The following is a 15,858-nucleotide window of genomic DNA, read 5'->3' as shown; positions in this document are numbered from 1 at the left end:
TATAATTGCTTTGCTCTGCTGTCATTGGGGCAAGGACCTATCGAGAGATTTTTTCCATGGATGTGCCCCAATTCTTGAGAGTTATGAGTAATAACTTGTATTTATATAGCGCTTTTAACGTAGTTTAAAAAGTCCCAAGGCGCTTCACAAGTGTTACAGACAAATAGATAAATTTGACACCGAGTCACAGAAGAAATTAAGGCAGATGCTCAAAAACTTATTTAAAGAAATAGGTTTTAACGAGCGTCTTAAAGGAGGAAAGAGAGGCGGAGAGATTTAGGGAGGGAGTTCTAGAGCTTAGGGCCCAGGCAACTGAAGACCGGTCTACCGATCGTTGAGCAGTTATAATGAGGGATGTTCAAGAGGCCAGAATTTGAGGAGTGCAGACATCTTGTGGGATTGTGAGGCCGAAAAATAGGGAGGGACAAGTCCATGGAGTGATTTGTAAACAAGGATGAGAATTTTGAAATCGAGGTGTTTTTTAACTGGGAGCCAATGTAGGTCAGAAAGCACAGGGGTGATGGATGATTTTGACTTGGTGCAGGTTAGTACACAGGTTGCTGAGGTTTGGATGACTTCAAGTTTACGTAGTGTGGAAGGCTGGCCAGGAGTGAGCTGGAGTAGTCAAGTCTAGAGGTAACAACGGCATGAATGAGGTTTTCAGCAGCAGAAGAGCTGAGGCAGGGGCGGAGGCGGGCAATGTTACGGAAGTGGAAAAAGGCTGTTTTAGTTATGTTGCGGATATGTGGCTGGAAACTCATTTCAGGGTCAAATGTGACACCTACGTTGCGAACAGTCTTGCTCACCCTCAGATTGATGCTAGGACGAGGGATGGAGTCAGTGGTTAGGGAACACAGTTTGTGGCGGGGATCAAAGATAATGGGTTTGGTCTTCCCAATATTTAATTGGAGAAAATTTCTGCTCATTCAGTACTGGATGTCAGACAAGCAATCTTGACAATTTAAATACCAAGCAGGGGTCGACAGAAGTGGTGGAGAGGTAGAGCTGGGTGTCGTCTGCGTACATGTGGAAACTGAACTCGTGTTTTCGGATGATATCGCCAAGGGGCAGCATATAGATGAGAAATAAGAGGGGACCAAGGACTGATCCTTGGGGGAACACCAGAGGTAGCGATGCAGGAGTGGGAAGAGAAGCCATTGCTGGAGATTTTCTGGCTATGATTAGATAGATCAGAATAGAACCAGGTGAGTGCAGTCCCACCGAGGTGGACATTGATGGAGAGGCGTTGGAGGAGGCTGCAGACAGGTCCAGAAGGACGAGGAGGGATAGTTTACTTTTGTCATAGTCACAAAGGATGTAATTTGTGACTTTGAGAGCCGTATTGGTTCTGTGGCAGGGGCGAAAGCCAGATTGAAGGAATTCAAACATTGAATTCGTGGAAAGATGGTTACGGATTGGGAGGCGACAACACGTTCAAGTACTTTGGACAGGAATGGGAGTTTGGAGATGGGGCGATAACTAGCAAGCAAAGTGGGGTCAATGATTTTTTTTTTGCGGAGAGGGGTGATGACCGCAGATGATGAATAGCATTTTTTTTTAATCATTTATTGTGATTTGTGAGGAGTCTTAATTTTGTGGTTTAGTTTACATTTTGGAGCTCTCTGCTTTAATGGGAGAGATTAGGAGACTTGTATTGAGAAACAGAACTTGTAACTTTTTGCAAAATGTTCTGTTGGTATCATTTACTAACACACACTTGTTGAGAAACATCTGGTGTGTATTTGAAGTAATCTCTAGTATAACTAACATCTGACAGATCAGATTAGGTGGATGAATTAACTGCACAGGCAACTATTAACGATTGATATAATTGGGATTACGGAGACATGGCTCCAGGGTGACTGAGGCTGGAAACTCAACATCTAGGGATATTCAACATTTAGGAAGGATAGGCAGAAAGGAAAAAGAGGAGGGGTAGGGTTGCTGGTTAAAGAGAAAATGAACACAATAATAAGAAAGGACATTAGCTTGGATGATGTGGAATCTGTATGGGTAGAGCTGCGGAATACCAAAGGGCAGAAAACGTTAGTGGGAGTTGTGTACAGACCACCAAACAGTAGTAGTGAAGTTGAGGAGGGCATCAAACAAGAAATTAGGGATGCGTGCAATAAAGGTACAGCAGTTATCATGGGTGACTTTAATCTACATATAGATTGAGTTAACCAAGTTGGTAGCAATGCGGTGGAGGAGGATTTCCTCGAGTGTATTAGGGATGGCTTTCTAGACCAATATGTCGAGGAACCAACTAGAGAGCTGGCCATCCTGGACTGGGTGTTGTGTAATGAGAGAGGACTAATTAGCAATCTTGTTGTGCAAGGTCCCCTGGGGAAGTGTGACCATAATATGGTGGAATTCTTTATTAAGATGGAGAGTGACAGTGTTAATTCAGAGACTAGGGTCCTGAACTTAAGGAAAAGTAACTTCGATGGTATGAGACATGAATTGGCTAGGTTAGACTGGCAAATGATACTTAAAGGCTTGACCGTGGATAGGCAATGGAAGACATTTATAGATTACATGGATGAACTTCAACAATTGTACATCCCTGTTTGGAGTAAAAATAAAACGGGGAAGGTAGCTCAACCGTGGCTAACAAGGGAAATTAAGGATAGTGTTAAGTCCAAGGAAGAGGCATATAAATTGGCCAGAAAAAGCAGCAAACCTGAGAATTGGGAGAAATTTAGAATTCAGCAGAGGAGGACAAAGGGTCTAATTAGGGGGGAAAATAGAGTATATGAGGAAGCTTGCAGGGAACATAAAAATTGACTGCAACAGCTTCTATAGATATGTGAAGAGAAAAAGATTAGTGAAGACCAACGTAGGTCCTTTGCAGTCAGAATCAGGTGAATTTATAATGGGGAACAAAGAAATGGCAGACCAATTGAACAAATACTTTGGATCTGTCTTCACTAAGGAAGACACAAATAACCTTCCGGAAATACTAGGGGTTTGAGGGTCTAGCGAAAAGGAGAAACTGAAGGAAATCCTTATTAGTCAGGAAATTGTGTTAGGGAGATTGAGGGCCGATAAATCCCCAGGGCCTGATAGTTTGCATCCCAGAGTACTTAAGGAAGTGGCCCTAGAAATAGTGGATGCATTGGTGATCATTTTCCAACATCCTATTGACTCTGGATCAGTTCTTATGGACTGGAGGGTTGCTAATGTAACACCACTTTAAAAAAGGAGGGAGAGAGAAAACAGGGAATTATAGCCGTACGTCGGTGGTGGGGAAAATATTGGAATCAATTATTAAAGATGAAATAGCGCATTTGGAAAGCAGTGACGGGATCGGTCCAAGTCAGCATGGATTTATGAAAGATAATCATGCTTGACAACATTTTCTAGAATTTGTTGAGGATATAACTCGTAAAGTGGACAAGGGAGAACCAGTGGATGTGGTATATCTGGACTTTCAAAAGGCTTTTGACAAGGTCCCACACAAGAGATTAGTGTGCAAAATTAAAGTATTGGGGGTAATGTACTGACGTGGATCGAGAACTGGTTGGCAGACAGGAAGCAGAGAGTCGGAATAAACAGGTTCTTTTCAGAATGGCAGGCAGTGACCAGTGGGGTGCCGCAGGGCTCAGTGCTGGGACCCCAGCTATACAATATACATCAATGATTTGGATGAAGGAATTGAGTGTAATATCTTCAAGTTTGCAGATGACACTAAACTGGATGGCGGTGAGAGCTGGGAGGAGGATGCTAAGAGACTGCAGGGTGACTTGGACAGGTTAGGTGAATGGGCAAAAGCATGGCAGATGAAGTATAATGTGGATAAATGTGAGATTATCCACTTTGGTGGCAAAAACAGGAAGGCAAAATATTATCTGAATGGTGGCAGATTAGGAAAAGGGGAGGTGCAACGAGACCTGGGTGTCATGGTTCATCAGTCATTCAAAGTTAGCAGGCAGGTACAGCAGGCGGTGAAGAAGGCAAATGGTATGTTGGCCTTCATAGCTAGAGGATTTGAGTATAGGAGCAGGGAGGTCTTACTGCAGTTGTACAGAGCCTTGGTGAGGCCACACCTGGAATATTGTGTTTAGTTTTGGTCCCCTAATCTGAGGAAGGATGTTCTTGCTATTGAGGGAGTGCAGCGAAGGTTCACCAGACTGATTCCAGGGATGGCAGGACTGACATATGAGGAGAGACTGGATCAACTGGGCTTGTATCCACTGGAGTTTAGAAGAATGAGAGGAGATCTCATAGAAACATATAAAATTCTGACAGGATTGGACAGGTTAGAGGCAGGAAGAATGTTCCTGTTGCTGGGGAGTTCCAGAACCAGGGGTCACTGTTGTGTATCTGTAAAACATGCACTCCCATGTTCCGCCACCAGGAAGCTCATCCCCTGAAGTCCCAAGTGATCCCAGCATCTCTTGGGAGCACTGTATATAAGCCGCCCCTAAGGCCTGTTCCTCACTCAGGAGTGTCTTATTAAAGACTGAGGTCACTGTTACTTTAACCTCCCTGTGTGCAGCCTCACCTGTGTTAGGAACACAATAACTGGCGACGAGAATACGAATCCAACGCAAAGATGCAGCAAACTGTGGGCATTCTGAAGAAGTTCTCGGAGGGTGAGGACTGGGAAGCCTATGTCGAACGGTTAGACCAGTTCCGGAGTTTCGGAAACAGGGGTCATAGTCGAAGAATAAGGGGTGTAAGCTATTTAGGACTGAGATGAGGAGAAACATCTTCACTCGAGTTGTTAACCTCTGGAATTCTCTACTGCAGAGAGTTGTTGAGGCCAGTTCGTTAGATATATTCAAAAGGGAGTTAAATATGGCCCTTGCAGCCAAAGGGATCAAGGGATATGGAGAGAAAGCAGGAAAGGGGTATGCTGAGGTTGAATGATCAGCTATGATCTTATTGAATGGTGGTGCAGGCTCGAAGGGCCGAATGGCCTGCTCCTGCACCTATTTTCTATTTTCATCGCATGACTGGGAATTGATTTTCACAGTTGGTTTGCTAGATTTCCTTTAATTGGATTTGCATTGGATGTCTTTTACTAAAAATTATTTAGATGAAAGTAAATCATCTTGTCTCACTTTATAAATTCTATTAAATTAAAAAAAAATCATTTCCACTTAGATCTTAAAGGACAATAGATTCACCTGGAACTGCAATGTCCCATGATATTTTAATTTTACAAACTCTGCTGTCATTTGCACCCCTTCTCCCCAGTTGTGGGTTGATACACTAAAAGCAGATGTGAATGGGTTATCAATCTGAAATTCAGAGCTCAATATTGAGAAACAAACATTTCACTGCAAGATGGTTGAGTTTGACAGAAAAGCTATCACCAAGTTAAAAATGAAAGAATAGCACTGCATATGGAAGTTGTAGCAGTCATTAATAGTCCTGGAAACATTTGGTGTTTACTTGATATTGAAGTTGTTTTAAATTGCAAATACTGTAAATAATTCAACAGAACATCTAGATATTTTTCTGGGGAAGTATGGGGTTGTGTGATATGGTGGGGTTGAGAACTGAAAAGTAGTCTTGTTGAGGCAAATGTTTTTGTACTCTCCTCAACTTTCCCTAATCTTTATTGTTTTGGCTGAGCTGGTAGATTGTGGGCAAGGGGCTTGCTTCTTGCTGATTTCCTGCAGTGTTTCTTTGAGGGTATAATTCTTTCGATATGGTCGAGAAGGTGATCAACCTGCTTCCAGGCCTCCACTAATGGTGCTTAATCTAGCTGTGGTAGAGAGCCTGGAATGTTTTGCTACTTGTTTTTCCATTTTCCCTTGGCACGACAGGTTATACCACAAACCCATGAAGCAACTAGAAGTGTGTATATAACACATTATATGACTGCTCAACCATCGGTGGCCGTGCCTTCAGCTATTTGGGCCCTAAGCTTTGGAACTCCCTCCCTAAACCTCTCTGCCTCTATACCTCTTTCCTCCTTTAAAACGCTCCTTAAAACCTACCTCTTTAAACAAGCTTTTGGTCATCTGCATTAATTTCTTCTTTTGTGGCTCGGTGTCACATCTGTTTTGTCTTGTAACACTGTGGTGAAGCACTTTGGGATGTTTTACTACGTTAAAGGTGCTATATAAATAAATGTTATATATGTGGAGGATGTAAAAAAAAAATCTCAATGTAACACATTGTGCTGTTAATCTACAGATGACAGACCCAGGCCAAGATCTTCTACTTGCTGCTTTGAGCGAAAGTGGAATTAGCCCGAATGACCTCTTTGATGCTGATCCACTTGACACTGGCTTGATGTCGCCTCTGTCATCCAGTGGTGTACAGCAGGTAAAAATGGTTTTCTATATTTTATTTGGCATCTGCGTTCATTTTAGTTAACATGTTTCTTTATCTTGGGTGTGAACTTATGCAATCAGTTGCCATTGTACATTGTAACTACCAATAGTTCATACTCTTCGCTGAATGGGAGAGGAAGCTGGGGATTGAGGCGTCAAAATTGTATATATCTTCGGCCCATATTTTAATTGCAGAATTCTTGTGTATGTATAATGTGAAAAAACATGTTCTGGTGCAAATTTGGGCCAGATTATCTTCTTTCCTTCTTACAGGTCTTGTATGTTTCCTGGGTCATATCACGGTTTGTATTCTTGTGTTGTATTAAGATGTCTGATTAAGTCTCAATTTATGGGATTTGCCAGTTTATAATTTGCTTCATAAGAAACTGACTGTAGATTTGTGTATTTTTAGCATAGTTGCAGTTTCCATTATTTAGAACTCATTGAATCATTTTCTGTTTATTGCTAATTATTTCTGCATTTTAACGATCACCTCCTCCAGCCCAACAACCTGCCGAGAACTCTTCCCTCAGTTTTGGTCTCTTGTGCATCCCTGACTTCCTTTGCCTCACCATTGGTGGTTGTACCTTAAACCACCTCGGCTATAAGATCTGCAATTCCCTCCCCTTGCCTCTCCACTCCTTTAATACGCTGCATTAAAACCCACCTCTTTGACCAAGCATTTAGTCATCTGCCCAAATGTCTCCTTTGGCTCAGTGTCAGTTTTTATGTCGATTACACTCCTGTGGAGCGCCTTGGGATGTTTTACTTTGGACGTTATGTAAATACAAGTTAACCAATTTATAACTTGATGAAAATTGTTGCACACATCATATATGATGTCAAATTTCTGTGAAGAAGCTTGTATTAAATTATAATGAGTCAGTTACACGCAACAGGCCTGCATTTCATATTTTGAAATAAATAATTTGATATATTCATGGGATGCTGAAAGTTTTTGAAAATGGAAGGAAAATGCTGTTTTGTAATGTACAGAATCCTTGGTTAAGTTTGCCCTTGTGTAAATTTTGCTTTAAAAGTCAGTGTGTTTGTTGTGGAATTTCAGGTCCTGTTTTCCCTCAGTGCTGAATCAAAATCCCACTAACTGATTCCAGGTTGACATAATGTCATTTCAGGGGATGGGTTATAGGCAAGACTTGTCAAAGGCAAATTAACACACATTCTAAACCATTCTAAAGTTTTGAAGGCCTTGTTTCTAGAAGCTGCCGATACTTTTCTCACTCTTTTCCCTCCTGTGGGAGAAGGCGGGACTGGTAGCTAATCGAAGTTGCTTCTCTGTAGTGTAAATTATCGATCTACCCCACAATATTGAGAACAGTAATGTGTGTGTGTTGAGGGGTGAGTATTGTTTGAGAGAACACAGTGCAGGAGGGCTATGTATTGACAGAAATACGTTACTATTTATTTGTTGGATCAGTCATACTCCTAATTAGTGGGATGTGGATGTTGCCAACACTGTTTCTCTCTGGCTAAGTAATGTTAACTTTGATTTGTATAATATGATGGGCAAGGTTGTGACTTCCTGTGATTTTTATACCCGACTGACTGGCGTGATTCTTATTTTATAAGTTTGAAAATTCATGGTTTTGTTTAAATTTTTCTGAGACGTTCAGGTCATCAAGATCAATCTGAAATAAACAGTGGGTCTGAATAAGTTTTCATGTCTTTGCACACTTCTTTGTATGATCATTCCAGTATGCTGTTACCCTGACCGTGAGCAAATAATGTGCTTTGATCTGAAAATAAAATAGATTTAAATCTGCCTTTTATTGCATGTTACTTCCCGTCACGACTTTTCTGATTGTAGTCACGATTGGTCTGTGATTTTTGACATTTTCCTGTGACAGAAGTTTAATGACGGGGTGTTACCCACTCTCCCTTCAAAGTGACAGTGAAGAGTTACCTGTTAGTGAGTCAGGTAGCAATTGTTTTCAAAAACTACACTGTCAGAATAAATGAGGTATTTTGATCAAAGCGTGGTTGAAGACAGTAAACCATCGACATAAGCATACTGTTTCTTCAATTGCCAGAGCCTGGAAATTGCTTTGTGCCATATTATCGTACCAAAATAGAATGTTATATTGAGCTCCTTTGTCCACTGTTTTCGGAGATGGCACCCCATTAGAACTAAACTAGTTAACTCCTGGTAAATTAGTAGACAAAATAGTTTGGTACAAGCACTTGTGCAATAAAATGGCACAGTTTAATTTCTAGGCTCTGGCTATTACTCAATATCTCTTCAGTTTTTGGCATTTCTGTTTCTGCAGTGTCTGAGATTTATAAGTAAAGTCTTTTTCTGGTATATTTTTCCTTTATATCTTGTTTTGTTAAAAAGCTATGTTGGTAATTTAAAAATTAAACCATGCTCATTAAATATCTTAGAGAAGTAGTTGCGATCAACACTGTTCTTACATTTGTTTAACAAACCTGTGTTAAGATTGCATAGAACAAGCTTGGCACACGTGTTAAATAATTGTATAAGAAAGCTGACAGGTGCTCAAAATCATGAAGGGTTTTGATAGCGTAAATGAGGCGAAACGGTTTGGTAATCAGAGGACGCAGATTTAAGCTAATTGGCAAAAGAACCAGAGATGACATGAGGAAACATTTTTTTTTATGCAGCAAGTTATGATCTACAATACACTGCCTGAAAGGGCGGTGGAAGCTGATTCGAAAGCAACCTGTAAACGGAAATTGGATAAATATTTGAAGAGTAAAAAATTGGAAAGAGCTGGCACGGCCACAAAGTGTTAAATGGCCTGTGCTGTATCATTCTATGATTGTCCTGCACCTTTTGTTGCTCACATGCGGGTGAGACGGCTCTCTGCCCAGGCTGCTGCTGCACAGTTGACTGGGGAGAAGAGGATTCATCATTGCCAAGTGCAGGCTTCAGATTATTCCTGTATTGGGACAGAACAATAAGGCTATGCTCCTTGGCTTGTATCTTGATCCTCCTAGGGAGTGGCCAAAAGAGGTGTTGATGGAGGTCTGCAACGGACCATTTACCTGTTCATGCTGTTCACAGTGCAAATGAGAGTCTTGAGAGGGCTCAAGATAAGCGGATAAACATTTAAAAAAATTATTTTGCTCTCTCTGCTTTCTCTTTCTCTCTCCTCTTCCTTCCATTCATTTTGGTTTTCCTAGGTGAATGCTGCAGATCAATCAAGTTTTGAGCAGAAGTGGTTTAAAGGATAGCTTGTCTGATGCAGTATCCCATAGTCCTTGCTCGAAGGGGGTGCTCAGACTCGTTGAGCAAAGGAGTGGAGTTTGGCCTTAACCAGTACCAAGGGTGGCAACACATTATTCACAAACTAGTTACTGTCGATTGTTGCTTGTGTAATTGCGAGCCCTAAAGCCTGTAATTGTCATTCCCCAGATAATTTATCAACTAAGATCAGGCCACTTTGAGCAGAAATACTTTCCCTTCCACCATTAAAACAGCGTCCAGATTTCCTGTAAAGCATGCATTCGTCCTTTATTTGCTGGTTAACTGCATGTACTAAGGTTCTATTTCATAACCATGAAAAGATGCAGTGGAAAGAAAATCATGGAGTGTTTTTGTTAGGGTTGTGTACACCTAATCCATCTATAAAATTAACAGATTACAAATATTATTTTGAATGGTACCATGGAAATTTCAATAGGCCATTTTTCAAAGCCAATTTAGTTAATAGAAGGTGGACTACTTTTACTCTTGTTTATTTGAATTAAAGCAATGTCTTGGTTTGTCAGCCCCTCTTCAAAAAAGCACCCTTCATCTTCTGCAGTTACCCCCCCCCCCCCCTCCATACTTAACCCTCCCAATCCGTTCTAAGGTCCTCAACTACATTGTTGCCACCCGGCTCTGTGCTCTACTCTCCAATAATTTCCTGTTAAAATCCCTTCCCATTTCCTCCTTACCCGTATCACTGAGATTGCCATGATCAAAGTCACCAATGACATTTTTGTGACTGCGGCTATAACACATTAACCCACTGTACCTTTTTCAAACGCTCCACTTTTTAAAATTAATTCGTATGATGTGGACGTGGCCAGCATTTGTCGCCCATCCTTAATTGCCCTTGAGAAGATGGTGGTGAGCTGCCGCCTGAAATACAACTGAGTGGTTTGCTACGTCATTTCAGAGGGCAGTTAAGCGTCAACTACATTGCTGTGGGTCTGGAGTCACATAGGCCAGACCGGGTAAGGGCAGCAGATTTCCTTCCTGAAAGGATGCGAGTAAACCAGATGAATATTTACGACATTCCAGTAGTTACATGGTCACCATTCCATACTAGCTTTTTATTCCAGATTTATTTAATTGAATTTAAATTCCTTAGTTGACATGGTGGGATTTGAAATTGTGTCTCCGGATTATTAGTCCAGGCCTCTAGATTACGTCCAGTAATCATTGCACCATTCTCCAAAGTCTATCCTCTGGCAGAGCTGTCGCTTGGTTCTACTTTTGCCTGTCCCAATATAGCCAGCACATTTCCTGCAATAGCTTGTCCTTCCACCTCGGAAATGCTATAAAGTTCCATAGTTGGCCCCCCTCCTCATTCCTCCTTTTAGATGCTGCCCCTTGGTACCATAATTCATAGGCATGGGACCAGTCTCACTGAGTATGCTTACTGCCTCTTTGCTGAACTCTCATCCCCTCCCCCCCCTCCAATTAAGTAGCTGTGCAACCAAATTTCGGCTCCACCTATACCAAGTATTAATTTCTGTGTGTCCTCAGTGGCTGAGTCTTTGGCTGTCTTAGGTGTACGCTCAAATTCTGTTCCGAAATGCCCGTACCCAATTTTTCCTCTCCTTGCCTTCAAATCTGTTCCTCTGTGTTTTTGATCATCGCTCCTAATTCCTCTTCTGCTTGTTTTTCTCCTTTATGGTTTGGAATCTTTACTATATTAAAGGTGTTAATTGTAATTATGAGTACTACTTAATAGTATTTGGAGTTTAGTATGGAAATGAGTGATTTAAAAAAAAAAATGTATATATTAAAATGTGTAATACAGTTATGTAACTACAGTGGAACACTGTTTAGCTGCTTTGGTCAATAGGGCTCAACTACTGTTTTGTGAACTTGGTAATCAGGGCAATGGGAATGAGGCTGTGTTCAACTGTACATCATGCAGCCTAAATCGATCATGTGCGGCATGTTGCAATGTATAACATTTAATTGTGATCATAGTATAAATGTATTGTTTCATCTTGAATTTTAATTGGAAGTCATGTGTTGTTCAAGGTGAATATTCTCGCTGCTTACACTTTTTAAAAATGTGTCTCAATTGGTGAATTGGAAAAAAACCTCATATATATATAACTCTTTTTACAGCCTCCAAACGTCCTAGAGCATTTTAGTGAATTAAGTACTTTTGTTTTGAAGCATCGTCACTTGTGTGGAAATGCAGCGGTAAATTTGCACTTGGCAAGATCCCACTAACAGCAATGAAATATATGGGCCCAGAAATTGCAGTTGGAGGCTTCCTGCGGGCGGATCCCTCCGGCCTGAGAAATTTCTATGAATTTATCTGGTGGTCCCGGAGGTACGGAGACTTCTAGTCCTGGGCCTCTACGCGAAGGCCTGCGTCGAGGCCCACCTATCCCAGGCACGTAAGCGTTTCGTACACGTCCCTGGATCACGAGGGTCGACCCAACCAATCAAAATAGGGGGTTCTTTCCCCATTCATACTTCTGGTTTGTTTCGTATATACAGGAATACCTTAAACACACAAGCACTTAAAATAAAATTTTTTAAAAAAATGGTGCATATTTAAAATTAATCAGTCATTTAATTAATTTAAAACAAATTTTATTTTGAAAAATAAATTTACATATTTTGAAGGGTCTAAAAATAAAGTTACCTTATTTCATAGGATTTTAAATGTTTAAATTATTGAAAAGTGTTTTTCTGATCTTTAAAAGTCTTGCGCTAATAAAATCAGGCCGCACACCTGCTTTTATCAGTCGTAAGAATTACAAGGGCATTCGCTGGGCAAATAGCCCAACTTTCCGCTTGTGGAGGCCCTTTACCTTCAGATGCATGTGATCTGTCAAGAGGATTCTAGACAGGTTGCAAGTTCAGGGTTTAGGCACATGGGCTTCGCATACCTAAACCCGGGGGGTCACGAATTCAGGGCCATGACCAGATAATCTATTTTTAGATGTTTGAGAGATAAATATTGGCCAGGAAATCGGGAGAAAACTTCCTGCTCTTCCTCGAATAGTGCCATGGGATCTTTAGAATCCACTTGAAATGGCAGATCCACCGAGGTTAACCGTCTCATCCAAAAGACGGTATATCAGACAGTGCAGTATTCTCTCAGTAGTTCACTGAAATGCCAACACCTAAAGAAGACTTCACTTCGTGTATTTTCCCTCCAAAATTGTTCTAACAGCAGCTTGGGTGTTCTTTGATCTAAGTCAAATCACAGGAAAGGTCAGTTTAGTTGACTACGTTTTATTTTGAGACAGGCATCCTGTTTCATTACTTTGTTTGCACATTCAACATACAGTACTCATACAAAAGCAAAATAGTGCAGATGCTAGAAATCTGAAATAGAAAATCCTAGAAATACTCAACCAGGCAAGCAGCATATGTGGAGAGAGAAACGGAGTTAACATTTCAATTCGATGGCCATTCTATTTCTCTCTCCATAGATCCTAATTGATATGCTGAGTATTTCCAGCATTTTCTATTTTTATTACAGTACCCATACATACCTTCATTCTACTCCAACAGCTTTTATCACAACATGGAACAGGCTTTGTACTGTGTTTGTGTGCTGCAGGCTCTAATCAGAGCTGTTGCTCTTTGTCAAGTGAGATCACATGCAGTGCCAAACTGCTTCCCCAGGATCTTCATTAATAAAGTGGCAAAACTGCGCGCAGTTATGTGATGCTATAATGAAGGCACATGCATCGTAAAGCTTGATTATTTGAAGCACAATGCAATTTGGAGAAATAGCATTGCTGCAGACTTGCTGCCTGTTGTAGACAGCTGTATGCTTAAATGTCCTTGTGCCAATTGTGGGACTTCGTTCGAATGACGGGGCATGTTGTGTGAGAAGCTCTTCTGATATAGAAGTAGAGGAGTGGCTTGACCAGAAAAAAATCTTGCAGCATTGCTCTCGTCACCTAGGACCTCAAAAGTAGTAATCTCGGGATTGCTACCAGTGCCACGTGCCAGTCAGAGTAGGAATCGCAGGATAGCGCAGATGAATACGTGGCTTGAGCAGTGGTGCAGCAGGGAGGGATTCAAATTCCTGGGGCATTGGAACCGGTTCTGGGGGAGGTGGGACCAGTACAAACCGGACGGTCTGCACCTGGGCAGGACCGGAACCAATGTCCTAGGGGGAGTGTTTGCTAGTGCTGTTGGGGAGGTGTTAAACTAATATGGCAGGGGGATGGGAACCAATGCAGGGAGACAGAGGGAAACAAAAAGGCGAAAGCAAAAGACAGAAAGGAGATGAGGAAAAGTGGAGGGCAGAGAAACCCAAGGCAAAGAACAAAAAGGGCCACTGCACAGCAAAATTCTAAAAGGACAAAGGGTGTTAAAACAACAAGCCTGCAGGCTTTGTGTCTTAATGCAAGGAGTATCCGCAATAATGATGAATTAACTGTGCAAATAGATGTTAACAAATATGATGTGATTGGGATTACGGAGACGTGGCTTCAGGATGATCAGGGCTGGGAACTCAACATCCAGGGGTATTCAACATTCAGGAAGGATAGAATAAAAGGAAAAGGAGGTGGGGTAGCATTGCTGGTTAAAGAGGAGATTAATGCAATAGTTTGGAAGGACATTAGCTTGGATGATGTGGAACCTATATGGGTAGAGCTGCAGAACACCAAAGGGCAAAAAACGTTAGTGGGAGTTGTGTACAGACCTCCAAACAGTAGTAATGATGTTGGGGAGGGTATCAAACAGGAAATTAGGGGTGCATGCAATAAAGGTGCAGCAGTTATAATGGGTGACTTTAATATGCACATAGATTGGGCGAGCCAAACTGGAAGCAATACGGTGGAGGAGGATTTCCTGGAGTGCATAAGGGATGGTTTTCTAGACCAATATGTCGAGGAACCAACTAGGGGGAGGCCATCTTAGACTGGGTGTTGTGTAATGAGAGAGGATTAATTAGCAATCTCATTGTGCGAGGCCCCTTGGGGAAGAGTGACCATAATATGGTGGAATTCTGCATTAGGATGGAGAATGAAACAGTTAATTCAGAGACCATGGTCCAGAACTTAAAGAAGGGTAACTTTGAAGGTATGAGGAGTGAATTGGCTAGGATAGATTGGCGAATGATACTTAAGGGGTTGACTGTGGATGGGCAATGGCAGACATTTAGAGACCACATGGATGAACTACAACAATTGTACATTCCTGTCTGGCGTAAAAATAAAAAAGGGAAGGTGGCTCAACTGTGGCTATCAAGGGAAATCAGGGATAGTATTAAAGCCAAGGAAGTGGCATACAAATTGGCCAGAAATAGCAGCGAATCCGGGGACTGGGAGAAATTTAGAACTCAGCAGAGGAGGACAAAGGGTTTGATTAGGGCAGGGAAAATGGAGTACAAGAAGAAGCTTGCAGGGAACATTAAGGCGGATTGCAAACGTTTCTATAGATATGTAAAGAGAAAAAGGTTAGTAAAGACAAACGTAGGTCCCCTGCAGTCAGAATCAGGGGAAGTGATAACAGAGAACAAAGAAATGGCAGACCAATTGAACAAGTACTTTGGTTCGGTATTCACTAAGGAGGACACTAACAACCTTCCGGATATAAGAGGGGTCAGAGGGTCTCGTAAGGAGGAGGAACTGAGGGAAATCCTTATTAGTCGGGAAATTGTGTTGGGGAAATTAATGGGATTGAAGGCCGATAAATCCCCAGGGCCTGATGGACTGCATCCCAGAGTACTTAAGGAGGTGGCCTTGGAAATAGCGGATGCATTGACAGTCATTTTCCAACATTCCATTGACTCTGGATCAGTTCCTATCGAGTGGAGGGTAGCCAATGTAATCCCACTTTTTAAAAAAGGAGGGAGAGAGAAAACAGGGAATTATAGACCGGTCAGCCTGACCTCAGTCGTGGGTAAGATGATGGAATCAATTATTAAGGATGTCATAGCAGTGCATTTGGAAAGAGGTGACATGATAGGTCCAAGTCAGCATGGATTTGTGAAAGGGAAATCATGCTTGACAAACCTTCTGGAATTTTTTGAGGATGTTTCCAGTAAAGTGGACACGGGAGAACCAGTTGATGTGGTATATTTGGACTTTCAGAAGGCTTTCGACAAGGTCCCACACAAGAGATTAATGTGCAAAGTTAAAGCACATGGGATTGGGGGTAGTGTGCTGACGTGGATTGAGAACTGGTTGTCAGACAGGAAGCAAAGAGTAGGAGTAAATGGGTACTTTTCAGAATGGCAGGCAGTGACTAGTGGGGTACCGCAAGGTTCTGTGCTGGGGCCCCAGCTGTTTACATTGTACATTAATGATTTAGACAAGGGGATTAAATGTAGCATCTCCAAATTTGCGGATGACACTAAGTTGGGTGGCAGTGTGA

General features: G+C 41.7%; 1 protein-coding gene across 4 annotated transcripts in view; it reads left to right on the top strand.

The window, feature by feature from the left end:
• Positions 1 to 15,858, top strand: part of sbno1 (strawberry notch homolog 1 (Drosophila)) — a 100,184-nt gene that overhangs the window by 2,279 nt on the left and 82,047 nt on the right. For all 4 annotated transcript variants that reach the window (XM_070888162.1, XM_070888165.1, XM_070888161.1 and 1 more), the window contains exon 2: positions 6,154 to 6,285. In XM_070888162.1, the coding sequence (XP_070744263.1) occupies positions 6,154 to 6,285 (132 nt within the window). The remainder of the gene's footprint in view (positions 1 to 6,153; positions 6,286 to 15,858) is intronic.

This window comes from Pristiophorus japonicus, chromosome 8 (genome assembly GCF_044704955.1).
Source record: "Pristiophorus japonicus isolate sPriJap1 chromosome 8, sPriJap1.hap1, whole genome shotgun sequence".
NCBI classification, from domain to species: Eukaryota; Metazoa; Chordata; class Chondrichthyes; family Pristiophoridae; genus Pristiophorus; species Pristiophorus japonicus.
The sequence above is the reverse complement of the archived record's forward strand: the minus strand, read 5'-3'. Positions and strand labels throughout refer to the sequence as shown.